Raw genomic sequence first — 26,323 nt, 5'->3', positions numbered from 1 at the left:
AGGATGTGGAGCTGGCTACATTGCTTGTTCTAGCCCTTACTGTCCTCCCGGCTTCCAGGTCCTCCCCAGCCCTGACTTTTCACAATGAATTACCCCACATGAGGTATGTTTGATGTTTGTGAGCGTGCCCTCTTCCTCACTGAGGATGAGCAGCTGCTAGCATCTCTCATTCTCGAGGGCTCACTTCCATGGGTTTTGGTCAAACTATTACTTTTGCTGACTACTTCTGACCTTTAGAAATGTTGGAGCTGGCCCTTCCCCTGATGTAAACTTGCCAGTGTAAATGACTAAATTTGAAAAAAATTGTTGGAAGCAAAGACATCTTGTGCCTGGCCCTGGAGGGCTTTGATGGCTGTGATCTGTAGCTGTACACAAGATGTGAAATGGCTTTGGTTGCCATAGGAAGAGCTACCAGACTCCAGTGCACTTCCTGCTGCCCACCAGCCCTCTGCACAGTCCCAAAAGCAAAACAGGTGCCCCAGGTTCTCCAGAAGGAATAGCCAATGTGTAATAACCCCACTGTAAGTCATCCATCTGCAGAAATCAGCTTCTCCTCCTTTCCTTGTAACTTTCAGGTGGCGTCATGACCAGGAGATCATATGGAGAGGGATGGTGGCACAGAGCTGGGCTGGATAAAGCAAGAATTTGTTTCTAGGTCAGGGCTGAACTAAATCTCTCGGAGCAGGGTCTTGGATCAGAAGGGATGAGCGTGAAGTCTGGAGGGTACTTGTATCTCACTGCGCTCCATCAGCAGAGCATCATGGCAGATTTGTATTACTCCCCTGAGCCTAGCACTTCACCGCTGTGCCAAGAGATAATTCATTTCCTAATTCTTATATTCCCTGCCCCATTTTCCAGGACCACTGCCCTACCTAATGCAGACAAGCACCTGCAAAAACGCACTTTCTGAGTGGTCCTTGCCCCCCACATGGGTTTTGGTGGGGCCACATGATGGTGGTGATGGGGATGTGGGTTGGAGGAGAACAGGGCTGGGGGAGCATTGCTGGGTCATTTGGGGGCTCTTGAGCTTTTGAGGTGACCTCGGTGATGCTCCAGGAGGCTGCAAGGAGCGGTGATGTCCCTGTTTGTGGTTCTGGCCCCATGCCACCCACCGAGCTCATCACTGGTGTCCCTATCCACCTCCACACCTCTTTTACAGCCCGCAGGGACAGCAGGGCACGGAGATGTCCCCATCTTGGCCCGCTGGCAGATTTACTCCCCTGTTGTGTAATCAGAGAGCCAAGGAGGTGGTGAGCTGTGGGTGCTGAGCTCTCCGGGGAACGTGCTCTTTCCCCCTGCCCCTCTCAGCATGCTTACAACGTGCCAAGCACGCAGCAGGAGCCCGATGGGCAGTGAAGGGTTTCGGTGGGGGCCGGCACAAGCTCTGAGTGGGTTGCCCAACACTTGACCGAGCGTGGCTGCTTAGCCTGGGAAGGACAAGCACTTCTAAAGGACAAAAGCTCATATCTCGGGCCCTGCCAGCACAAACCGACCCAGCGAGAGTGAAACCGGACTATCTTGCAAAAACACTTTGTGCAAACACACCGCTCAATGGAAAGCATCTGATAAGGGCTGCTGCGTTTCTGGTGGCTCAGTCGGGAGGACTTCGGTGCTCCCATTAGGTCTGCGACTTCCCTGGGGCTGTCTCACCTCCTCTCGCTGGGGGAGACACCATGTCCACCACCATCTGCCAGGTGATGGGGTTCATCGTCTCGTCGCTGGGGGTTGCGGGGTGCATGGTGTCCACTGCCATGGATATGTGGAGCACGCAGGACTTGTATGACAACCCGGTCACAGCCGTCTTCCAGTATCAGGGACTGTGGAGGAGCTGCGTGCGGCAGAGCTCAGGCTTTACAGAGTGCCGGCCGTATTTCACCATTCTTGGGCTGCCAGGTAGGGCAAAAGATGCACCAGGTTTAACCCAGGAGTCTCCTGTAGTTCTGCACCCACAAACAGGAGCAGAAATCTTAAAGCACTTTGCAAGGAATAAAATTTCCAGGCTTCTCGGTGCACGGGCATAAAAATATGCACATATTTGTTACCAAAATAATACCTTCACTCGGTGCAGACTACAACTTGGAGCATGTGTAGGTGATCTCTGGATGAGTGCCAGGGGGCTCAGCTCCGTTACTGATGTGAGGAGAGTGAGGATGCTTAGACCTGCAGATATTCTGCCCCTTTGGATCAAAGCACAAGGAAAGCAGCTGCGCGCGGGTATTGTGTTGTTATCAGAATTGCAGGTTCTGCTGAAAACAATTGTATTATTTTTCACATAAAATACAGATTTTTTCTATAATGGAAGAAATCTGCCTCTGAGCAGTACGGGCAGGGCGAGGAGGGGAAGGGTGCGCTCAGTCACCGCGGAGTTTTAGTGGTTGCAGCAGTAGGTTGCAGAGGGGTTTTACTTTCTTGTTTGCTTGCGATTTCCACAGTGTTAGGTACAAAAGGAGCAGTTTTTCCCACATCCATGCATGCGAGGGTATTCCAGTGCTCCCAAGCTAGCTGGAGCCATGGGAAGGGGGCAGCCAGCCCAGCTCCACATGCCTCCCCGTGCCCTATGGCACCCATGCCCTGCCACCAAGCACCAAATAGAGTTCTGAGCGCCTTTTCACTCTTGGTGCACTGTTGCAGCTAGGTGCAAATAAGTGCCACTGCATGCAGGCCTTTTGCATTTAATGACTCGTGCAGAAGAAAGCACAAGGCAGGCTCTCAGCCTGTACCCTCACAGATGCTCACCATCCTCCCCTTCTGCAAGGCAGGAGCAAATGCTGTGTTGAAGACCAGGATGCTGGCGGCGGTTTTTGCCTTTTGAGAACAGGCTGTGACCATCCTGAGGGGTGTGATGGAATAAATGTGTTCCTGGGGCTCCAGTCTTGGGATTGCCAAGTGAATTCTTGCTCATTTTGAAGAACAAAGCTGGTGAATGGCATCACTCCTTATCTGGCCACATTCATTTGACAGAAAAAAATATATTTATTAAACCATACATACACATGTTGATCTCTACATTTACATATCCTAATAGTGCTATGTGTGTGCGATTGTACTTTAAAAGAGCATTGAGGCAATGCTAACCATTACTTAGATGCTAATTAATCATTATCAAGATTCTACTTTTCATTTTATTTTTAAGTCATAAAGCAACAAAGAAATGTGCAAAGCATTCACAGACAGTTTCTGTTGTGTCATAGATATTCTGTCAGTTTTATTCTCTTTATGTGCTCATTTAGTTGATGATGACCTTAAAACATAAAGAAGGAATGCCCTAGCTTCAGTCTGGTTAACTTAAAAAAAAGCATTTTCCCCTAAACTTTCTATATTTCATTGATCACACTCATCATAAACTTACATTATCACTTTTGCATTTTGTATTAGTAACAGAAATGCTGGTGGTGTTAGTTTGGATGACTTTAAGTTGCTTTTTTTCACTCACCTCTCACTATTCACAGCAACACTGGGGGGAAAGACAGCTCTCCAGTTCCGCTTAGGACTGAAAAACCATAATGATGCAAATTGATTCAAAATTGCAGACTTTTTATTTATTTATTTATTTTTATTTTTTGGTGATGTGCTTGCATTGATACTATTTTCTGGCAGACAATCCCTTTGTATGGAAGTTGTGTGTGTGCAAAACAAGCAATCATATATGCACAAGTATGAGCACAGCTATTGTATCCCATGCAAAGTACACGTGCAAAGACAGGCAGGTAGTTTCTGTGCTTGGCTTCAACTACAGGGCAGCATGGTAGCTAGTGCTCCTGGTACAATTATTTTCCTTAGCCTCCTGCTTTGTTTGTCTGTGACCTTCCACTCCTTCCTGCTAGAGGAGGTCACTGCCTTTGAAAAGCAGCTCTCTTCAGAGGACTTCTGATGGATGCCAGAATTCACTTCATACTGCAGTGCTCTCACTTTTGGTCCCAGGATCCCTGTGAAGGGGTCTTAATGCCACAGCAGACCTGAGAGCACTTTCTTTTCCTTTCCATCCCTTTGCAGAAACAATGCATAAGTCACCCTCGTGGCACCGACATCCTGCAGAGAGGAGCGACAGCTGATTGCTTTGCACTTTGTTGTGCCTTGCCATGTGTCCCTTCTCTACCCTTCTCATGGTGGCAAATTGCTGCTTTTCAGTGGAGATCCACCACACTTGGACTTTGGTGCTCCAGCAGAAGTCCGGTGTCTGCAGGAGGTGCTTGGCTTGGCCTGCCCTTCATGCCCTTTCACAGGCACTCAAAGCCCTGGGAACATCTCTCCTGTGAGCCCACGATATCCTGGTGAGGTCTTGGCTTCGGATCACCTATTCTTGAAGGTCTTGAACCACCCTAGTGATAGTACAGAGAGACCAGAAGGTCTGTAGAAAGCATCCCAGGAACAAAGGACTGTACTGGAGACAGACTCTGAAGGCTACAAGGACCTGCCATCAGGATCCGTAGTGTCTTATGCTGCCTTATCAGCCTCTGCTGCCCGTCCTGAAACCAAGCAGTTAGAAAGAAACTTAAGTGATTGTAAAGACAAATGAGTATTGTGATTTTCTTCTCTTTACAGCCTCTCTGCTTTGCATCAGGTGCTGCACGAACACCTTTTGAGGGCTGATAAGGCATATCCGCCAGCTTCTTGTTCTCGGATGAATAATAACTAGTGAGCTCGCACCTGGGGGCTGATGAATGGGAGATTGAAAATCCCAGGCTCGTTAGCACTTGTTATCAGCTGATAAGGGCAAATTGAGTCATAAGAGCAGCAGCCCCAGTGGGACTGCCAGATGGGAGAAGGTGATGCAGTCCCAGCTTGTGGGATGGCAAATGGTTGTTTGTCCAGGTGTTGTGGTTCCGGTGTGGTTCTGCTCAGGCTCCATACACCTTGCCATCCTGGGGAGGGTTTATAAACGGTTCCCTTCCCTTCCCTTCCCCGGGCCAGCCCAGTAAAAGGGATGATGGGCAGAGTTACCGCAGCCGCTGGGGCTGTGGGATATGTTGCCTGTCCCTCTCAGTCACTCACAAGCTCTTGTCATCTTCCCTGAGTGTCATGCACAGGGAAGCATCAAAACCAAACCCAAGGCTGTGAGAGCTCATGGCAGGGCAAAAAGAGGCTTCAAAGTGTCCTGGCCAAGTCACAACAGCCTTTGAAATACTTTTGACAACATCCTCCCAATGCCCTGCCAGCACTGCCGCTTCCCTGTCTCTGCCAGGGTGGGGAGCATCAGGCTGCAGGCAAGACAGGATATGTGCCTGTATTAGAAAATCATCTTTGTGTTCAAATGCCTGGTCTTTTCCCTTCACTTCTCCATTTTAAAAGGTGCATGCTCCCCTTTGCTTTTCCCCCTACTTTTCTATTCAAGCCAGGAGGAGCCTGGAGGGGTTTTGCTGCCTGATGGACAGCAGTGCTCAGCTCCCACCAGCATCACAGCTTGCCTCTAACCAAGCAACCCTGCCTTGATGGCAATGTGCTCAATAAATTCAGGGCTAGGGCATTCGCATGTCATATTAATGAACATGGATGGGTGTATACAAGTCTAATATTACAAATAAGCAATCAAAGGACATGCTGGGGAGGTCGTTGCTGAAGCCTTGTGTCTGTCTCTTGGCGTATATGCAGTATTGGTCAAGGTGATTTTCTCGTGTCCTGTGCCATGTGTTTTATAAAGGAGGAACATACAGAACTCTGCTTGGAGTCACAGAGTGGTTGGAATACCATGGACAACTGGGTGGAGCTCTCTGTGCTCATTGCTGCCTGGGGAAAAAATCTTTCTCAAATCAGTCCGGTTATGGAAAAATTCCAGCTTTTTTAAAACAGATCAGCCAAACAACAACAGAGCAACAGTGTGATGTAAGTTAGAGGTGCAGCAGTGATGCACATAAATACAGACAGGTAAAATGAGCAAATCCTTACAATTAAACGACGAAAAGAAGGTTTCTATTCCACTTTGAAATGCAGGTAGAAAGTTGTGGCATTTCTCACAATATAGTTTGGGGCTCCTGCAATATTTAAATTAAAGACCTGATATATTCCTGCAATGTTAAATATCCATTATCACACTGAGAATGAGTAGGAATATCGATATCTTAAGATAATTTAGGCTTTATTTTAACTTTCTCACATTAGAAAGTCATGATTTTTCCACTCTTATGAAATATTTTTCAATGCAAATGCAATCAGCTGACCTGCTTTATTTTAAGCAGCAATAGAGAAGGCCACCCAAGCCTGATTCACACTTGCCCCAGCTGTATACCAACCCCTTTCCATCAATTTCAGCTGAATAAATCATGACCAATGCCCACGAACATTTCCAAAAAGAAGTTGTTTAAACCATCAAACTCTTTGGGAACTTGAGATAAACAGCTGCATTTCCAGAGGCATCCCAAATTATGCTGAGAGTAGATGTGGTGCCCGTTTTCCATTGGATGGTCTTTGCTTTAAACAAATTAAACTATAATAGTTTTTTTTTTTTTTTCCTTTAACATTTTTATTTTTAGATAGAAATAGTCTTTAAAAACTTCCCAGGCTCCATCAAAACTCAATTCAGTTGTTCATTGTGGCTCTTGCTAATTTGTTTTGCAGCAATGTTCCAGGCTGTGAGGGCCCTCATGATCGTGGGTATTGTTCTGGGCATCCTTGGCCTTTTTGTGTGCATTTTTGCTCTGAAATGCATTCGTATCGGCAACATGGAGGATTCTGCAAAAGCCAACATGACCCTGACCTCTGGCATCATGTTTATTGTTGCAGGTAAGTGTGGTGGTGTTGTCTTTCATATGCAAATCATTGCGTTTGCCAGAAATTGGGGACTGGTCCAGTCTTCATCACATATGGTCACAGGCATTTCTGCTGGTAGGACTTGGGATTTTGAAGTATGAAGTTTTATTCTTGCTGCTGGAATGTAAGTATGTGGAAACTGTGTCAGAAATGCAAACACACAGTGGGTCCCCAATTCTCCATAACACACCATGCCAGGACACAAAGCAGTGTCTCAGCCACGCTGTAAGGTGCTTCCTCAAGGCCCAAGGTGACCGCTTGTGCTACGTGGGTCTCAGTCAACCCTTCTGTCTGATTTCAGGTCTGTGTGCCATCACTGGAGTGTCCGTATTTGCCAACATGCTGGTCACAAACTTCTGGATGTCCACAACCAACATGTACCAGGGAATGCAGAACGTTCAGAACAGGTAGGTGATTGTTCAGCTCAGGATGCTGCAAGGTGCAGATTTCCCTCAGGGCCAGGGCATGCTGCAGCTGAAGGAAAAACAAACTCCGGGTGCATATTAATCTGGTCCCATGACTTGGAAGATTCATTGAGTCTAGTTCTTAACTGCACTGGAGATAAGGATAATTAGTCTGAGCAAATTGACTGGGATGTTGATGAAGGAACACCCTGGACCATGGACACAGCAGTAACCAGGCACATCATTCTTTTGTAGGTACACTTTTGGCTCAGCCCTCTTCGTTGGTTGGGTGGCGGGCGGCCTGGCCCTCGTAGGAGGCATCATGATGTGCCTTGCTTGCAGAGGAATGGTACCAGAAGAATCCCGGTAAGTCTGTCTGTGATGGACACAGGAAGGTATTGCGTGAGGCCTTGGGTGGCAAGATAGCATGCAGCCAGTACACCACAAGACAGGTGTAGGCATAATGACCCCATTGCAAAAGTTATCATGGTTAACAAGTCTTATGGAGCTGATGAGGGAAATGGGGTTGTTTAGCTGTAAGAAAAGGAAGTGCAGGGAAGACCTTGGGAGGTCCTTCACTCAGCCAGCGATTTACTCACAGGAAAGAAAGGATAAGTTTACGAAAAAACGTGAGAGAGACTTGTAGCCTGTCTGTGGGTGGTTGGCGCTTAGCATATTCAGCAACTCCAAGTAATGACAGTACAAAGTTTCCCAAAACTCAACAACAAACAGGAGCACAGGGTGCAGCACAGGGGAGTCACAGAGCCCACAGTAGCTGATACCACCTCTCATGTCTCTTCCAGTTACAAGGCAGTGTCCTACAACGCGTCGGGGCGGAACATCTCCTACAGAACGGGGCCCTATAAGGTCGGTTCGGGGTACGAACCTGAAACGAAGACTAGGAAGGGTCCAGGGTATGAAGAAGCTCCTCGAAGCGAGGATGGAGGACGCTCGTACCCTTCAAAATATGACTATGTTTAGTAGACTTTCTGAGCTTGAGATGTGCTATATTTTACAGAACATTTTTCAGTTTAGAAACAAGTATACACAAACAAAGCAGTATGTAAATAGGGTTGTGTTTTGTATTGTTTTTCCCCCACTTGGAGGTGGTATCCTAACCACATTGGTTTTATTTGGTTGATTGCTATAGGCATGTCCTCCCTCAGCATGTCTGTAGCAAAAGTAATGTCTATGCTTTCAGAGTAGAACTGTTTCTTCATATTTTACATATAAACTCTAATAGCCAGGACCAGGATTCTGACTTGTGCCATTTTCTAATTCTCATAGAAGTTTTAAATTCCCATTTAGTAATGGTCCTGTTACGTTTGTGGTCACCCTGGATGTCTGTGATTGAAAAACACATAGTGAGATTGTATACAAAAAAGCCTTAACAAATCAAGAAGCTAAACCAAAAACATTGTGAAAAGCAGAAATTATAATCTGGAAATCTCCTGTATTATTTTGTGGTGTATTGAATGAAAACTAAGTCATGTCCCTTTGGTGATGGCCAATGCATACAGACCATGTAGTCATGGCATTTTTTCTCCCTGGGCACTATTTCTACTCAGAAACACCTTTGCTTTGCTGGTGGTACTACAGTGCTGATCTGCTGTGATATTTAATCTGATTTATATTACTTAGACATTTGCTATAACCCGTGATACCAAAGTGTATTTATTTCTTCTGATCTCACTGGGGGATATGTATAATCCATTGTTATTCCTATGCTAGATATTTGCTGTAGTAGCTGAAAACCTCTGTGTGTGACCGGTGTTCCTGCAGATGTCATCGTTGATGAAGCCAGAAGAATTTCTCATTTAGAATTAATTAGAGTTAAATTTGGAGCAGGAATCTGAGGGAGCACTAGATGTGTAACTCCGTATTAACATCAGGACTTTCTTGTGTTAATTCTTTCCCAAATAATGTGAAGATTAAATCCTTGGTGGGACACTGCCCCTTCCAGCCAATCCACAAGAAAGGATGCTGATTTAAAGGGGCTGAAGAAAGAGACACAAGAACTCAAGAAAGCGCCTATGAGCATAGTGAAGTGTACTAAGGGATAAGTTAAAGAGAGAGAGCAAAAAGAGTCTGAACACTCCAAAGTAGCCATTTTGATAGATTTCTGCAACAGGTTTTTGTCCCACTCTGAACAATTGTAAGTTTTCCCCAGGCACATTTGTTCTGGCCAAACACTGATAGTCCCTTGGGTAGTTTCATGTTGTGGAGGCATCACGGGTAGAGCTGAACATTTCCTTGGAGTTTGGCCTTCAGAGGTGGAGGGAGCACCTGGCATGGGCAGCACTGGGTCTGCCGGTCAGCAGAGGTGACCACCATGAGGAGAGGGGGGAAGATCTTCCATCCAGCAGAGGGTCCCGGCCCTTTGGTGGGACTCTGGTCCCCACTGCCACCTGGGGAAACCAGCGGATGCCAGTGCTGACTCTTCTATTTGTACGAGTGGAAGACTTGTTTTAAGGATTTGTTCTGAACGGAGACCACTTCAGTTGTGCAGAGAGAAACCTTGCCCTCTTTAAAATTAAATATACAGTCTTTTTGGAGGATTTTCCCCCACATCTCAGTATAGACTTAGCTTTTTTGCCTTTTTTCTGCATGCTGGATTTTGTTTTGTTTTGTTGGTTGTTTATATTTTTTACTTTAGTATTAAAAAAGAAAAGGCCTTTGCGACCCCAAATCACTGTTTTCATTTGTTCTTTCCTCGCCATGAACAGAAGCTGACAGCTTTCTTGCTCAGCCAAACTTGCCCCATGTTGGAATATTTGCCCTCACTGTGGAGAAGCTGCTGGGGGAGCTGCACACAGCTGCTCCTGAAACAGATTCATCTGCTTAAAGCATTTGCTGGGTCTTCCCTGCTGGAAAACCAAGGGATTTTCCTTGAACTCCCCGGGCGTGCTGAGGAGTGCAGCTCAGCAGGTACCCAGGGCTTTTGGGGGTTGGGACCACTTTGGTCAGCCCAGCATCTGCCTGACTTTCAAGGGAGCAATTAAACACTTCTAAATACCTCATTGTTCTTAGGAGGGCAAAAAAAAAATTGCTGGTATGCTTTCACTCCTGCCAGCTTCCACTGGAAAGGGGCTGAAAAGCACAGGAATGTTTAATTTAGATAGGAAACACTTAAGTGGTGGTTAGGTAGAGGTACACAGGGTAATGAAAAATACAGAAGAATACTCAGAAAAAAAAAAAAGAAATACTTTTTCATTTAGTGCACTTCATAATTAGTGCATTTCATAATGCACTAATACTGTATTAGAACAACTAAAAGAAGAGAAGAGAAGAGAAGAGAAGAGAAGAGAAGAGAAGAGAAGAGAAGAGAAGAGAAGAGAAGAGAAGAGAAGAGAAGAGAAGAGAAGAGAAGAGAAGAGAAGAGAAGAGAAGAGAAGAGAAGAGAAGAGGAGAAAGCACATACATAAAATTACAAGGACACACTTTTAAAAGTTGCATTTTATTTTTATGCAACACAGATACTCTGACAAACACATCGAGCTGCCTATCTCTCAGTTTCACTTAGATAGGAGCAGGCATATAGATGACAAGATTGCGGGCAGGAGCATTATGGAGAGTGGCAGAAAGCTGAAGCAGAGCTGGATCCTCCGATTCCTGCCCTCAGTAGATTTCTAATCTTCCAGCACCAGTTTTCATTTCCTTACCTTGGCTGAAAATTTGCAGTGTTAAAAAAAAAAAAAAAAAAGGAAAAATTGTATTCTGCAGGCAAGAATCATTTATTTATGAGCTTGTCTGTTATGTAGCAGCACCTGATATTACAGATGTTCCCCTCTTGGTTCTGAGCTGGCCATAAGGGACCCGGTCTCGTGTTGGGCACCACCACGTGGGCACAGTCATAAGTGGTGGGCATCGTGCATTGGGGGGTGACTGCATGGGGAGAAGCAGTGCCCATAGCCATGGAGCTGCCTTTCCTCAGCAGAAAGCACTTGGTGTTTCCCTGTCTCAGGAGACAGACGCAAATATCTCCTTCCGAGCTGATCTGACTCCTGAAAGCCCTGTGGCTGAAACCATCTGCTTAGAGAAAGCTCTTGGTCTTTAGTGAGAGCAAAATTCCCATTTCCAAGCTTTCCTCTAAAGCCCTGCTGGCTAAAAATGATAGGGTTACACTGAAAAAAAAATCCTATTTCTTAGAATTTTGGAAACAAACAAACAAACAAACAAAAAACAATATTCAAGCTTCCTGAAGGTGCAATCACCCTCTGAGGAGCAACAAGGAGGTTTGTTCCTCAGAAGCCTGGAAATACAGGAGCCCAGCTCTTCTGGACCTCTTGGTCCTACGAAGAAATCATGCATTTCCTCCTGCAGCTGCCACTGGTGGTGGACAGAAGACCTCCTGCCAATTATTTTGCCTTTATCGACAGCAAATGGTGGGGCAAGGGGTGCATTTGGTAGAGCCGCACAGCCAAGGGAGATGAGTTGGAGAAAAAAGCGTGGTTGGCGATGTGAGTGTGTGTGCCCACACTCAGCAATGGTTTTGTTTCCATGAATTTCATCATCCTCTGAAAGTGCACGTCCTGCTTCAAAGCAGCTAATTAAATATAGGCTTGTCTAATAAAGCAGACACTGAAAAGGCTATGTGTATTATCTGGCAGCAGAGCTCTGTATAGGTTCTTTCTGAGCTTCTGCAACATTTATAAGTCTATGAGAGCACGGCAGATTTGCATGGACTTTGACCAAGGGAAGCAAAGACCCATATCTGAAGCTACAAATTGGACTATGAGATAAGAACTCTCCTGAAATCTATATGCAATTAAAAGCCCAATCTTCCTTCCTATAGTGACAAGGTTATTGCTTTTATATAGCTGAACAGAGATGAATGAGTCTATGGATTAATAGCACTAAGATTTATGACACCATGCTTGCACCAAATATTATGGGAGAATAGCTCTCTGGGTGAGATATTCCAGCTGAATAAATTTGATAGGACTTTTCTTTTCCTTTATTTTTTTCAGCTTTGTGTTATTTGGGAGCGTTGCATTTCATTCACAGATCGTTAGTGCTGTGGTTTGATTATCTGCTAATTGTCCCACACATATTCATGCTTTATAAGAGCATTATCAATAAATGGCGTCCCACGAAGACAAATGTCACCGAGAGAAACAAAACACAAAATATATTCTTTCAAAGAGCATTACACTCCCATGGCATTAGGCTCCTGGCTAGGGCCCAATAGGCAACTTCAGCCGATCTGTGCTGCATTGACCCATGGAAGGGGGTCACACGTGTGCCCCATGGATGTCCTAAATGGTATGGCCATGTCACAGTACCCGCAATAGGGAAGCTGCTTGTGCATGCATCAGCTGGTTTTGTCAGGCCATCCTCGGGTTTCTCATAGACCCTTCAGTGTGTCGTGGCAGTGCAAAGGTCCAGTTTCCACAGGGGACCCCTGATTTGCGTGGTATCTCCTTCCTTAAATCGGCTAGTCCTTTGCACTGCTGGCTTTGAACACGCTTCACCCAGAGTCTCCAGAGAGGATGAAGCTAAAGGGGATGCTTCCAGTGTGAAAAACTAGGCTCAGAAACTGGTGAAGACTGTGCAGAACTCCCCAGGCTGTGATAAACTGAAGACAAGGTCAAAAAAATGAGGGGGAGGAAAACAAAGCCCTGTGGGAATTTAAGGGGAGCATTTGGGTGTGGGAGGCATGGGGCTACCTGCCCGGGGGGCTGGTAGGTCAGGGCAGAGGGGTGAGCACTAGGCTGCTTGCACTGGAGGACAGGCAAAACCACAGCCCACAGCTGGGCAGGATTTGACCTGAAGAGCAGGTGCAAAGGATGGAGAGGGAGAGGATGCATTTTGGGGCTCTGAGAGGTGCTGGAGGAGATGGCAGCGTGCAGGATGGCTGTGGTTTGCATGGGGCATCTCTGCCCACAGCAGCCTCCCCGTTGCTTTTGCTGTTAAAGTTGTGTTGTTTCATGGCATTGCAACATCTTGTTTTTACAGGGCAAGGGAAATGCATTTTGGAGTCAGCTTTTGTTCTGCTCTGGCTCTCCCACAGGAGAAGCCGAATTTGTTTCGTTAATGCAGTTACAAAGACATCTTTGTGCAGAGGAATTGTCAGGACACCTGTCTGCCTATTGAAACCCAGCTGTGAGCGAGAGTCCCCTCTTGCACTTCTGACTTTCCCTGCCACCACGCGCTTTCTGTTGGCTTTGTTTCAGTTGGTTTTGTTTTACATCCCCCCAGCTGCAGTGATTTGCCTGCTCGGGAGCATCCCTGGTGCTCTGGCATCACGCGGCACAGCAGGATTGTGCGGTACTGCTAGCGGGCACAGGGCTCACGCCAGGTCCCCACCACTGCAGCCCATTGAGGACAGCATGCTAAAAAGGGGCATGGGAAGAATCAGCTTTTCCTGGGGGTAGGAGTCCATAACACAAGAGAAAAAACACCTCCATCCTCTCCCATTGCCTGTGCTAACCCGTGGCTCTTCCATGTCCACTGTGCATCCTCCTATGCTCGCTGAAGCCTGTAGCACCTGGAGAGCCATTTCCTATGGACCGTGCTGGCTCAAAACATACAGTCTGAAACAAAAATGCCTTGTTCCTGTGTATATCTATTTATTTGTTTCTTGTAGCACAAGGGTACTTTTGGAGTTTCACCATCTTAAGCAATTTTTTCCCCTTCCTGCCTGGCACCATCTGGGCTCAGTGTTGAGTGCCTGAAGCTCACTGGAGCAGCTGGAAAGCACTGCAAGCATGAGAACTGCTAGAAAAGTGAACACAAGCCTGGTTCTTGCATTTGTCTACAGGTGCATATGTGCAGGAGCTGCACATGCTGAGGTTTGGCCATCAGTTGGTGGCACAGCGTGATTTCTTTGATTCTCCGGCATAGGGAAGGGAAGCAGCTGGGAGAGGGAGGTGCAGGGCAAGGCACAGTCTTGACACTGAGCTTGCCACATAGTACGGGTGAAACAGCTTCTGCTGGCTGTCCTGGTCCTGCTGTTTGCTCTTTGGGGCAGAAAATGTCTTTTCCCATCAGTTTTGGATAATGCCAGCACAGCCCAGAGGTGTGTGAATTGCCTTTCTTAGCACCCCTTACACAGGAGCAAAGTTTGCTCCTACCTCCACCTATTTTACAGGTAAAAGGCTCATTTCTTTTTCTCTGACACCAACTTCAGTTCTCTGAATGGCATGAAAACATCCCTCCTTTGTTCAATTTTTTAAAAACAGTTCTCCTTATGATCACCACTCACCAAAAAGAAAAACATTTGTTAAATTAGCCATAAAGTAACACGTCTGGCAATAGCATTCTAAAGAAAGAATAATACAAACCAGGTATAGTTCATATTTTACCTTGAAAGATTAAAATGAACAATTCCTTCACAAGGTATGTAACTACAGACCCACACAATGTGGGAGGGTATAGGCACACAGTGGACTGCGTACATCCCTGGGGACTTGTGGATTTACAAATCATGTGGTGGTGTTTTGCATGTTGGCAGACAGTTATCTGGAAGGCACTTTTGCTATTTGATGGAATGAAATGAATTCACCCTGTTCTGCTCAGCCCTGGCCGGGCTTTCTGCTCCCTAGCATTAAAATGCACGTGCAAATGTTTGCACTTAGGAACAGGCAAAGATAGAAATTTGAACCGGTGGTGGAGTGGATTGGAAAACAGAGAAGTTGAGAAGCTGCATTTTTAAAAATTTTGTACTCTGGAGAGATCAAGATCACCTCACACCCTACACTACAGCTGTACAAAAGCCAGAGAGAATTTGGAAAACACATTTCATTTACACCAACGAGCATTATAAGCAGAGCCAGCTTCACTTGGTGATGCTGCAGGGGGTCGTCCTTTGGGTCGGGGTTCTCACTCAAGAAGGAAGGAGGAAGGAAACCGCAGCTGGGGCTTGCTCCTCTGCCCACGTGTGCTTGGGCCAGGGTCTTCCTTGGACCCTCGGGAGAGCAGGCAGAGAGGGACACAAGGTCAAGGTGAGCTGCCTTCTCTCCCTCCCATGCTGCTCTATGGGCTTGTCAATAGGTACAGCAGCCACAGGCACCGGGCCTGGTGGGAGCAGGGGGCCCCGGCCCGGGAGGTGCTGCTGAAAGCTCCTGGCACGGCGGGATGCTGCGCTGCAGCTCGTTCCTGGTCTTGTGGCACCATCCAGTGGCTGCTGGCAGAGGACTGTCATTTCCCTGCCACCACCAAGCGTCCTTCAAACAGGGCTTGGCCGAAACGGGGACCCTCACCCCTGTGTCACCAGCCACCGGTGCTGGTGGCTTGGCCAGGCCCCCAGGGAGGAGGTCTCCAGGTCGCTGCTGTCACCTGCAAACTGAGCCTGGGGAGGGTGAAGGGGGCAGCGGGGCAGGATGCTCATCCTGTATGTGCAAAATTAGAGCAGATGGCAAAACCCAGCCGCATCAGGATGCCACGCAGGAGACCCCCCCTCTCTATTTGCATGGCTAGCAAATTGTCCCAGAAATCTCCGCTTCTTTTTTTCACTTTGCCAGATAAAGGCAAGAATATCATCCTCACTGCAATTAAAAAAAAAAAAGAAAAAGATTTTGCTTTGGTAAAATCCCCCTCCCTCCCCGTTTTCTCACCCCCTTTCTAAAAAAGCAATATGATGCTGACACTGCCCACACTTTAATTATATCAGCCCTCCCCCAAAAACTGAGGTTATGTTTAAGTTGTATTCAGTAATTTAATAATTTCACCATTGCATCACTCCAATTATCTTGGGATTTTTTCCAGAGACCTAGTCTTAATCTGACTCTCTAACACTAGTGTTTTGATACTAGCTGCACGAACACTGTTTTTCTTTCCCCCAAAGAGGACAAGTGGACAAACAAGAGGGGAAGGACACTCGTCTCTACCTGGAGAAGGGACCAGTGGCCAGGTCTCCCCTGCTCTAAGTTTGAGCTCCTTGCAAAGGGACAACCTTGTGGCACTGCTGATGGATACAAAACCTTATTTTCCTGGAAATTACATCCAAGACCATCCCTGGGACCATTCACATGAGATACCTGGAGTTTCCCAGTGGCTCTGGGAGATGTTGAGCTCAGGGCTGGGAGGAGCTGACCCCACCAGCTGGTCTCCGTGTGGTTGCAACCAGGCGTCTCTCCACGGGCTTCTCCCTTGTGGACATGGCTGTCCCTGCACGGAGCACAGCAGGTGAAATGGGGGCATGGTGCCGGCACAGCTCCACGGGAAAGGATGCAGCTGCCAGCTGCCCAAGGGCTGCCCTGCTGCCTAAGGGGACAGCATCCCACGGCCATCAGCAGGTGGCCCCAGATCCCCACGGCTGCTCTCTAGGGACAAGTCGCCTCACCTGGGATGATGGAGAGCTGTCGAGGGGCAGCAATGCCAGGCTTCTTGCATTGCTTGACTTTCTTCATCACCACTTGGATCAGCTCACTCCTTAGGTGGAGGAGACCAGGAAATTTCGCAGCCCTCTGCTGCTGCTGAAGCCTGACCACGGCCCGGAGGTGCTGGTAGGTCTGAGTGGAGATCCCTGTCACGACCTAAAGCAGAGGGTGGCCAAGCTGTCCTCCCACAGCACTGGGCGGTGACACGAGCCATCTGCAGCATTGCCCATATCTCACAAGCATCCTCCGAGCTCCATCCCCAGACCTGCCCAAACCCCAAGGGTGGTACCAGCCCGGTGCCCATTGTTTCCCCAGTGCAATGCTCTTATCCCATGCAAACAGTCCAACGAGGAGGCTTCAGCCACTGTCTGCGGTTGCACCAGCTCAGCAAGGTGCTAGGTGGTGATGTTGTATTGCTGGGAGCTCGGCAAGACTCACAGGAGGTCCTGTTTAATATGCTTGGCATGGAAAGGACCAGTGAAAGTCCTCTTGAAATCCCCGTGACGGAGGCTGCCGTGCCCTCACACACCCTCCTTCCCTGGAAGAGAGGGAGCCCTGGGTGATTTAGCATATGAAAGGCTGCTTGCGAGAAAGAGCTGCTGGATATTTATTAATAACCAACCTCAGAGGCAGTTTATTCCCTGCACTACCATGTGCTTTCTGCCTCCATCTTCCTGTTTGCCTCTCAGGCTGTGAATGCTCCAGGCATGGGCTGTTTCACGCCCTGCTAGTGTTTTGGTTGCTCCAAAATAATTAATCCGTTCGCAGCACTCTTTGCATCCCTGTACCGGCTCAGGGCTGGCACTGGAAGTGCCGGCAGTGAAAGGACAGACTTACCCTCTTGACGCCCATGCTCTCCAGCTTTTCCTCCAGCGCTTCCTCCAGGATGGGCCGAAACTTCTTCAGGAGGTTTGGGTTTCTCCGCAGGGCTTCCAGCAGCCTCCGCCTGCCACCCAGGGCATCCTCCGCCCTGTCTGCAGTGAAGGTGAGAGCAGTAAGGCACAGGCTGTGCCCTGCAGAGGCAGCTGGTCCCTGGTGCCCTTTGAGGTGCCTTCCACCTCCAGCTTGAGTCATTCCCAGCCACAGCTTTTCCAAAATCCCACCCACAGCGCAGCAGCTGCCTGGGGCAGCTTTCTGGGGTGAAGCATTCCCCGCGGGGCTGGTCACGGTGCTGCTGTACCTGGCATGGAGGTACGTGTCCCCACCCCACCATGTGCCACCACCCCTCACCCTCACTGTGCAACACCCCAAAAGCCAAATGCTGGCTTCGTCCTGGTGTTCCCAGGACAGAGATAGTCTCACCCCCGGTGCCCACCTTCTTCTGAGGATTCTTCAGCAGCCAGCACTTTGGTCACCTGCCGGGTCACTGCAGGGATGAAAACAGCCTGTGAGGGCCAAGGCGAGCACAAAGCGAGCTCCAACATCCTTGTTTCACTGTATGGAAAGCTCTGACACATCTGTCCCCGTGGGGTCCAAGGATGGCCCAAGTCTGGCCCCAACCCTCGGAGAGCATCCTTGAGGGAAAGCCCGGGCTGCTCAGCAGCAGCACCGCCACCCTCCGGGGCTACCAGCCGGAGGATGTCAGTGGCCAAACAGCCCTCTGCCATCCCTCGGGGCCGGGGTGGACAGCGTACCCGCGGGGTATTTGCTAATAGCCATCCATGTCTGAAATCTTATTTTTGTTTGTTTTCTGAGGAGCAGCTGGACAGCAGGCATCAGGGAGCTGGGAAGTCCCCACTCTTCCTCCCTGATTTTAGGAAACCCAGGCTGTAAAGAAGAAACCGCAGCATGTCCCAGCTTCTTATTTTTATGGGAAAAAATAAAAAAAAGGATCCAAAGAGACAGGGGGGTTTCTGCTGGCAGCTGGAGCTGTGGTCCATGCTGTTGCAGCAGGCAGTCAGGAGGCTGCAGGATGTCTGCTCCGTGCCTTCAGGTAAAGGACACACAGCCAGCTCCCCAGAGAGGACTCCATGGCACGTTTTTGTAGTGGGAGACAGAGAAGATGGCATGCTCTGAAGGGCTCCTAGCTATGAAAAATTGATCTAGGCCCAAACTGATTCACCTTAAAAAAGCAATCGTTACCTTCAGGCTTGTTTGCAGACAGCAGCTTGGTCTGTAAAGAAATAGACTGTGCATCATTCAAAGGTCATTTCTTTGTCGACACTTTTGGGTGACTTTTCCTCTCCCTGGGGAGCATTACTATTAAATACACCACAAAAGGAGCAGAAAACAGCAGGAGCCTAAACTGGGCACATACACCCCCAAATGTTTTTTGCTTTAAGCAGACCATACCCGCAAGGGCATACTCCTCCATGGTACAACCACCGCACAGCAGATGCCAGGCTGTTGTACCTCTGTGCTATTCACAGATCAGATAATGAGCAAAAGATGCTCCAAAATGTAATGCAAACTGTTCTGGTGATCTACAAGCCAACAGACATCTGCTTAAACACCCTGGGTCACTATGTGAGCCCAGTCGGGTCATCCTGGCATCCCCAGGGAGGGGTCCTCCAAAGAGCATCACTGACCTTGCAGAAGACCTATGGCCAGCTTCAAAATCTGCTGGTGGCAAGCCTATGTCTTCTCATCAGCCCTGACAGCTTTGGTTGCTGCATTTCATACAGTCTTTCCCCTTTATAATAAAATAACTGTATTCTCTTGACCTGGGCTTTGAAATCCAGTCACAGTCGCTTCAAGTGTGTACACCCATTCTTTCCCATTATCAGGAGGCATTAAGCTGACCTGCAAAGAGGGTCTCCCCCAGCTTTTCTGAGAAGACCTATATCTCTGGGATTTGAAGCTGAGATAGAGAGAAACCACAAAGGCCTTTCCTGAATGAGGTGCTTTGGCAGCTGGGCAAGGTGTCAAGGATTTTTGTGTGCTCCTTCCGCAGCTCCTTCAGCACCTGCCTCCCCTCTGTCCTCTGCCAAATTAAACACACCCATGTGTCCTTCCTTGGGCTGCAGGGTCCTCACTGGCAGGGGCACCCAAACACATGGCGAAATCCCATTCCTTTGGGTTCTGAAGGATACCTGCCACCATAAGAGCAGTGCCTTTCCCAACCCATTCAACACTGAGAGGCGCTGTGCGTGCCAAGGCCTTGTTCGGATGTTTTTAGAGGGCGAGAAGGCAGCTGATGCACAGGGAAAGAAATCTCTTCTGTTTATTTGGTACTTTAAATGCTTTTCCATGCAGTGAGCTGCCACCGTGCTCCAGTGAAGATGGGTTTCCCAGGGCTGACCTGGGACCTTGACATGCCTTTGGTGCCCTCCAGGTCCCATTTCTGGGCTCATTGCTACCAGAAACTAAGCTGAGACCAGACATGCAGGGAGCAGATGCACACAGAGGTGCATGGATGTGGGTCCATCTCCATCCAGCACACCTCCTGGGATGTGTGGCAGGGGTAAGGACACAGGCACCCCACTGCTCACCTGCACTGCTGTTCTCTCCTGCTCTGTCCGGCTTGGTGTCTGCCACCGCATCTCCTCGGAGTCATCATCCTGCAGGGTCCCCAGCATGGACACCGCTGCCTCTCTGGCCTGCAGCTCCTGCAGTTTCTGCAGTGTGGAGAAGAAGGAGCAGCTTGTCCCAGGGGGTCTCAGGAGGCTCTGCCTTCCTCCCAGGGAGTCCCACCTCAGCCAGTTGTTGCCCCCAAACCCAAAGTGTGTGCATGCCCCAGGAGAACGGGTGACTCTTCAGGCTGTGAACCTGCAAGGCCACCTGGATCACACGAGGCAGCAAGCTCAGATGTCCCCTTGCTGTCCCTTTGGCTCACCCCTTCCATTGCACTGCTCCTGCTGGCAACATCCTTCAGCTCCCCAAGGAAGAGCTGCCTCAGGCCATCCATCTCTGCACGCAGCTTCGTCCTCTCCTCCTCTTTCCACCTTTCCAAATCTCTCCTGCCCTCCTCTTCTCGCTGGTGAGCTCTCTCTTTTTCCTAAAGAGGGCAGAAAACTGGAGCAGGAGATGTCCTGGCAGAGGAGCAGCAGCACCCATGTTGGGCAAGGGCTGGGGCTTCTGCCCTGGACCAGCCACGTGAGTAGCGATGCTCCTGGGGCACCCAGCGCCGCACACAACGGGAGGATGAGGCAGCACAGCCTCGGGCAGGCACACTTACACAAGTGCAACACTTACCCCAACTTCACATTTCCCACATGAACCTTCTGGGGAAAAATTTCCAAATAAATAGACACAAGCCCCACCATATGATGTTTTTCAGTGCCTTTTTCATCTAAGTTTAAAAATGTCCCATGTTTCATCGCTTCTCCCCTTTTTTCCCATACCTGCTCCCTGTGCAGCTTCTCTGCCTCCCTCTCCGCTGCCAGCTGCTGCTGTGTCTCGCGCAGCTTCTCCTTCAGCTCCTCAACCTCCTGCTCCATTTGCTCCACCCGCTTCATCTTCTGCCTTTCTGCAAAGCCTGGGGAAACAGAGGCACCATGAGCAAGGGTGTGACCTGCCAGCTCCTACTGGGATTTTGCTTTGGAGAGGCGACAGAAACACCCAGAAACACCCCACTAAAGCACCGAGCAAACTTGCCGCAGGGTGTCAGGCTGCAGAAGGAGCTGGCTCACCTGCAGGAAAAAACATGAGAAAAGTGGCCTCTGATTTATTTATTTTTTTGATAAACTTGGAGAGATTAGAGGCTAGAGAAGCAGCGTGCCTTTGCGCTGGGCTGGCTGTCTCCAGCAGCTGAAGTGCCCTGCTTGGACGTCTTGGGCTGTGCCCAGGAAGGCGCCTCCAGAGCAAAGACAAACCTGTTGTGTTGCATCAGCCCCGGGCTGGGGTTTCAACCTGCCAGCAAAGAGCAAAAGATTTTTCATCTGCCAAGTCCCAGAGCATCAATTCCTTTCCAAAAGGAACAAAAAAGGTGAACCCCTCTGCCACTCAAGCAAAACACTCTCCCAGACTCCCCAGGGTGGCTCTATCCACACACGTAGGGAAGGTCCTCGGGGAGCCCCAGGTGCAGAGACGGGCCGTAAGGGTGCCTGCACTCTTGTATCTGACCACACACCCTGCCCGTGCTTCAGGGAGCGGCAGCGAGCAGAAACCATTTATAAATACTCACAGGAACATTTATAAATTCAGAGGAATAGAGAAAAAATGAGAAGCTGTAGGAAAGCGCAGGGAAACCATCCCAGTGCTCACCTGCCTCGGTGGCCTCCGCGTGCCGGCGTTGCACGTGGGCTCGCAGGAAGACGTCGCTCATGAAGGCTTTGTCACAGAGGTGGCACTGGGGAGGGGGGGAGAGTCAGCAGGAGGACTGCCAGAAGCAGAAAGGGGCTCTGCCCCCATCCCTGGCATGGCAAAGGTTTGCTGCCATAAAGCGAAAGGGGAGACCTCGAGGGATGTGGCTGTTGTGTCGGATGTACGTAGGTATTAGGAGTTTCTTCTGGCAGGAGCCAAAGGAGAAGCCCCTTAGGGATCAGGAGAAAGCAGGAGGCAAGACTTTCCCCAACAGACCAGCATAAGCAAAGCAGCAGCGAGGTGCTGCTCGTAACAGGGTCTGCTCAGGCCATGCAGGAAGGGAGAGCAGTGTTTGTGGGCATGAACCTGAACCACCTGGTTTGGGGATCTTCTGATCTCCAGGAGTAAGCAAGTGGGTTGATTTGGTAACGGGGAAGATGTGGTTGCAAAGGCACTGCTGGCAGGCTTTCTGCTGAAAGGCTGGGAAAACCTCCGTGGGAGGATAACAGCCAAAACCACCACCAAAACCAGGAGCCTCCAGAAACCCCTCAGTGGGCTGGAGGATGTCCAAGTATCCCTGGCACAAGATATCCCCCAGGACACACAGATCTCGTAAGATCTCCCCGGCCAGCCCTTTCCAGCCTCCTCTCCTGCAGCCCATGCAGCTCTCACCCCCCTGTCCCTGCATGTATCCCAAAAAAGGGAGCCCCTGGGCTGACAAGGACTTTGCAGTCTCCATGGAGGCAATGAGCCAGCACCGGGACGCAGCAAAGAGCATCCCACAGGGGATGCGCTCTGCACCTTTCTGCCACGCACCTTGCAGTAGCTGCTGGGGCCAGCTTGCAGGAGGAGCTGCTGGGTGGCCATCAGCTTCTTCCAACTCCTGTTCTCCTCCTTGGCTCCCCGGAGCTGCGCTGCCTGCTCCGACGCCAGGTCCTGGGCTCGGGCCAGCTCGGCACGGGTAGCTTGGAGACGCTGGGCATGCGTGGCCAGGCTGTTCCCCAGGTGCTCCTGACAGTGCAGCAGGTACTCGATGCTCAGCTGGGCCATCCTGAGCACCTTCAGCAGCACGGGGTCCGCCGGCTGCCCGCAGTGGGGGCACTGCTCCCCATCCAGGTTGCAGAAGGTGACACTGGCAATGTGCTCCTGGAGCGTGGCCACGTCCACCTCCCGGGCCACCCGCTCCACGTCCACGGCGCTGAAGCGACGCCAGTCCATGCTGGCCCGGCGGGGCTGGAAGTGGAAGCAGGGGACGTGGGTCGGGACAGCGAAACCTGGGACCGTGCCCATCATCCCTACGGTCCCGTATACGGGCTGGAAATGCCTGTGGAAAAAGGCTGGGAGGGAGAAGGGATGCGTTAAGGTTGGCCATGCTGCTGCCCTCCAGCTCTGCTGGATGCCCTACCACGGTGGGGAGCAGGTCAGCGCTCATACTACCTGGGAGCAAGCACAAAACCTTCTTCTCTCCCTCTCTGCAGCTGCTATCTACTGCTTTTGCCAAAATCTGAAAAAAAAAATAAAAATCTTCCAGTTTATCTACCATCTGCTTTTGGTAAGGGAAAGTTTTCTAAAACTGTCACATTGCCATTCTTTAAAATAAAGTGTTGTGAACGAATTTGTAACCCCTTTTACCCAACCTCCTTGACTTACACATTTTAGGAAAACAGCCTGTTTTCAAACAGTATGTGGTAAACACTGGTCACACAAAAATCACAGCGCTGCTTCCCTCTGCGTTACCTTGCTCTGACCTGGATCGCTTCCAGAAGCAGTGTTCACCCATTTCCCTAGCTGCATCCTAAGCAATAATTAAGTAATTATATTTAAAACACATAGCTTTAAACCTGTGAAATTGCCCTATGCAGTTCCTAGACTCTAACTAGGGTTTTTTCTCGGAGCACAGGCAAACTGCTGCGAAACATTTACAAATTCAACCAAGCTGCAATGCTTTGTGCTATGAGTTTGTGTCTGCAGCTGCCCCACATACTGCAGGCCACCCTCTGGCCACCTCAAGGACGCCTTGTTTTTAATCCTCGCTCTTTGCTGGGAGGCCACTCACCCTATTTTCGGGCAGGACGTGGGGCAGGGCATTGCTGGGTGTGCTGCGTGCAGCCGTGTTGCCACTCCTGGCCCCGCTTCTGCGCTCACGTGATGGGGACACGCTGGGTCTGGCATCCCAGGGAGATGCTGAATAAACGTGGGCTTTGCTGTGGTCTCCTCTGCTAACCCAGATGGGGCAATGGTTAGCATTACAGCTTTTTTTTGGCCATAATTTCAGTCCCAGAAGCGCAAGTGGGATGCTCCAGACCCTATGCTTTTCCTCAGGGCTTGGTCCCACCAGGCACGTGTAGTGACAGTGGCACAGGGAGGACGGAGCATGAGCAAGGGGCTTTCAAGCTGAGCCCCTTGCATGGGGCTTTCCAGCTGACAACCCAGACAGGAAGCCTTCTGCAGTGCCTGCACGTATCCTGGGATAAGATCATCATTTTTTGATATTTTTTTTCCTCAATTCCTTGCAAGGCTTGTTTGCTCTCAGTCCAGCTCAGCATGTTCAAACCCACTGCAAGCTCTGCAAAGTCCCCTCTTGTTCCTCTGCCCTGCATGAGCCTGTTCATGTCGCTGCCTCTCTCTTTGGTCAGCTGGGTTAGAAAGCCTTCAGGAGGGCCTGCACATCAGCGTGACATGAAGTTAACCAGAGGCTCCCTTTAGGCTTTATTCACTTTATCTTCTTCGATGTGCACCTAAAATCACCACGTCAGCAAGCCCCTTCCCTCCCAGGCTTGTATGGCCAGTAAAGATCACTAGCATTATTACTGCTGTTATATATGTATGTATGTATATATATATGCTATTAGCAGCACTCAAGTGTCAGACAACCCAATTCATTGCATCAGACAAAGTACGTGTGTACATATGTACACTCCTACGTATATATAGGTCTAAATATAGCCCTGACTCACGGCCACAAACTACGTAGTTCTGCTGGGGAACAGCACGTGGCTGCTGCAGGTGAGGCTCTGGGCCACGAACCAACCATGCCTGAACGAGGCTGAGTTTCTGGGAAATGCCTGGAAACGGGGTCCGGAAGTGGCAAGGAGACAGCAGCAACCCCAGTCCCCTCCCTCCCAGACGTTTCCCTGTTCTCCGGGACGCTAATTAAAAAACCCCTAGCAATCTCCCGCACGCCCTGGGAGGCAGGCTGTGTTGCACAACCTTGTTAATATTAACAAGGCCTTCACGCACCAAAGCCAGCAGTGTTTAACCTGGCTCTGCTGCTTAGCAGCGTGGCTGAGGTTGCCCCATCACCTGCTTTGGGCATGCCCATGGGTGCTGGAGCCCAGTGGGCTTCCCCTCCGTTTCCTACAAAATGCCACACGTCAAGTCGCAGCTGGTGCAACCACAGCTTTGGGGTGCACTAAAACCACTGCAGCAGGCAAGACAGGAACTCAGCTCTGCAGGTTTATTCCTTCTCCTCAGTTCTTGCTTGAATTTGCCTTGGGTATGTCCCCAGCTGGTGTAAAAGCACTTTGCCTTCCACTCTGCAATGCAGCGCAGCATCAGTGGATGCGACGGAGCTGCTGGCAGAAGCCACCCTCCTGGCCCACCAGGGAAACGCTGATGTCCCTTCACTGGGGCTCAGATTTTGCTTGCTGGGTGCTGAAGACACCGGCCGTGGGGGATGAGGGTCCGTCACAGAGGTAGCAGCGAGGACCGTCCAGCTGAGCTTAGTCAGAAGCGCTCACCTGCACAATTTCCACTCCACCGTGCACAAACCAGCTCCACCAAGGTGCTGGTAGAGCAGCACTGACCGCACAGCAGAGGGGTCAGGAGACCCGGACCCTGCCCACAAGCAGCTCCCCAGGTCCTGCCTGCAAGCAGCATTCACCTCCTCCCTTCCTCAGCCTCTCCTCTCGCCAAAACTCAGCCCAGAGGAGCCTCGGAAATGTTTTTCGCATGAGCTAATGCGCTACGAGAGCCTGAGCAGCTCAAGCCCGAGGACATCCGCCAGCGCCCTCCCTCCCTCCCCTGCACAGCTTGAGGAGTGGGGGCAGAAAAAGAAAAAAAAGGGGGGAAAAAAAAAAAGCAATACTCACTTGTTGCTCGAGACAGAGCGAGGAGGAAGCGAGGAGCTGGGACAGGGACAGGAGAGGGGCAGCGAGGGGCCGTCCGGAGCCCTGCAGAGCAGGGAGGACTTCCCGTGCTGTAACCCTACACTCCGCCCGTACTTCCCCCAGCCCGTGAAACTCAAAAGCACGGAGAAAAAGCAGCTCCCGCTGCCATAGCTGGGCAAAACCAGCTTTCCGTGGGCAGCACTGAAGCATGAAACCCATGGCCTCGGGCTGAGCCATGAGAGTTTCACACCGGGGAAGGAAAGAGCAAAATATCCCCCCACGACAACCCCCAGCTTGGCTTGGTGCCTTCTGCCCTTACACTGATTGACTTTGGTGCTTAATGAGGACGGATGGGGCTCGATCCGTGGGGCTGGAGTAAGACCCAAGCCCGGCACCTGGATGCATAAACCCCACGTGCGCAGAGGGCTTTCTCCTCCCGATTAATCCTGCTGCCATCTCTGGGTGCAGAAACCAGGCTGCAGATTGCAGCACGCTCATTAGCTGCTGTGTTTACAGAAGATAGCATTGTACAGATGGCAAACATTCGATGACGGGCAAG

The 26,323-nt window shown here is 49.9% G+C and overlaps 2 protein-coding genes across 13 annotated transcripts; one reads left to right on the top strand and one right to left on the bottom strand.

Annotated features, from left to right (window-relative positions):
• The first annotated feature begins 1,448 nt into the window (after positions 1–1,448).
• Positions 1,449–9,837, top strand: CLDN18 (claudin 18). Its single transcript, XM_083848479.1, has 5 exons — positions 1,449–1,893; positions 6,553–6,717; positions 7,046–7,151; positions 7,404–7,514; positions 7,952–9,837. The coding sequence occupies exons 1-5, from the start codon at positions 1,674–1,676 to the stop codon at positions 8,127–8,129; spliced, it is 780 nt and encodes a 259-aa protein (XP_083704605.1). The 5' UTR covers positions 1,449–1,673; the 3' UTR covers positions 8,130–9,837.
• Positions 6,595–26,316, bottom strand: DZIP1L (DAZ interacting zinc finger protein 1 like). 12 transcript variants are annotated; one of them, XM_083848473.1, is made up of 14 exons: positions 25,747–25,816; positions 23,712–23,871; positions 23,093–23,159; positions 22,472–22,992; positions 21,617–21,701; positions 20,755–20,888; positions 20,247–20,408; positions 19,903–20,028; positions 18,554–18,584; positions 17,787–17,837; positions 17,309–17,445; positions 16,435–16,627; positions 16,130–16,259; positions 13,700–15,637 (listed from the first exon to the last, which is right to left on the bottom strand). In XM_083848473.1, exons 4-13 carry the CDS (start codon positions 22,946–22,948, stop codon positions 16,165–16,167), a joined length of 1,491 nt encoding a protein of 496 aa, XP_083704599.1. In that variant the 5' UTR covers positions 22,949–22,992; positions 23,093–23,159; positions 23,712–23,871; positions 25,747–25,816; the 3' UTR covers positions 13,700–15,637; positions 16,130–16,164. The 12 variants fall into 12 exon arrangements, 9 of the variants coding, with proteins under 9 accessions (XP_083704596.1, XP_083704595.1, XP_083704599.1 ...); XM_083848470.1 differs by lacking the exons at positions 13,700–15,637; positions 23,712–23,871 and adding an exon at positions 6,595–7,524 and having other exon boundaries at positions 25,747–26,223; XR_014588086.1 differs by lacking the exons at positions 13,700–15,637; positions 23,712–23,871 and adding an exon at positions 10,590–10,815 and having other exon boundaries at positions 17,787–17,856; positions 25,747–26,316.
• Positions 26,317–26,323: the final 7 nt, after the last annotated feature.

The sequence above is a fragment of the Anser anser genome (assembly GCF_964211835.1).
Source record: "Anser anser genome assembly, chromosome: 9".
Lineage (NCBI taxonomy): Eukaryota > Metazoa > Chordata > Aves > Anseriformes > Anatidae > Anser > Anser anser.
This window is presented reverse-complemented; position numbering and strand designations above follow the sequence as displayed.

Bases quoted from the DNA above. Each gene is read 5' to 3' on its own strand.
- CLDN18 (XM_083848479.1), top strand. From the start codon at position 1,674: ATGTCCACCACCATCTGCCAGGTGATGGGGTTCATCGTCTCGTCGCTG. The intron at 1,894-6,552 runs GTAGGGCAAAAG...TTTGTTTTGCAG, and splicing joins CACCATTCTTGGGCTGCCAG to CAATGTTCCAGGCTGTGAGG. The intron at 7,515-7,951 runs GTAAGTCTGTCT...TGTCTCTTCCAG, and splicing joins ATGGTACCAGAAGAATCCCG to TTACAAGGCAGTGTCCTACA.
- DZIP1L (XM_083848470.1), bottom strand. From the start codon at position 26,001: ATGGCTCAGCCCGAGGCCATGGGTTTCATGCTTCAGTGCTGCCCACGG. The intron at 20,029-20,246 runs GTGAGCCAAAGG...TCCACACTGCAG, and splicing joins GGAGCAGTGCAATGGAAGGG to AAACTGCAGGAGCTGCAGGC. The intron at 16,260-16,434 runs GTGAGGCGACTT...TGCTCCGTGCAG, and splicing joins ACAGCTCTCCATCATCCCAG to GGACAGCCATGTCCACAAGG.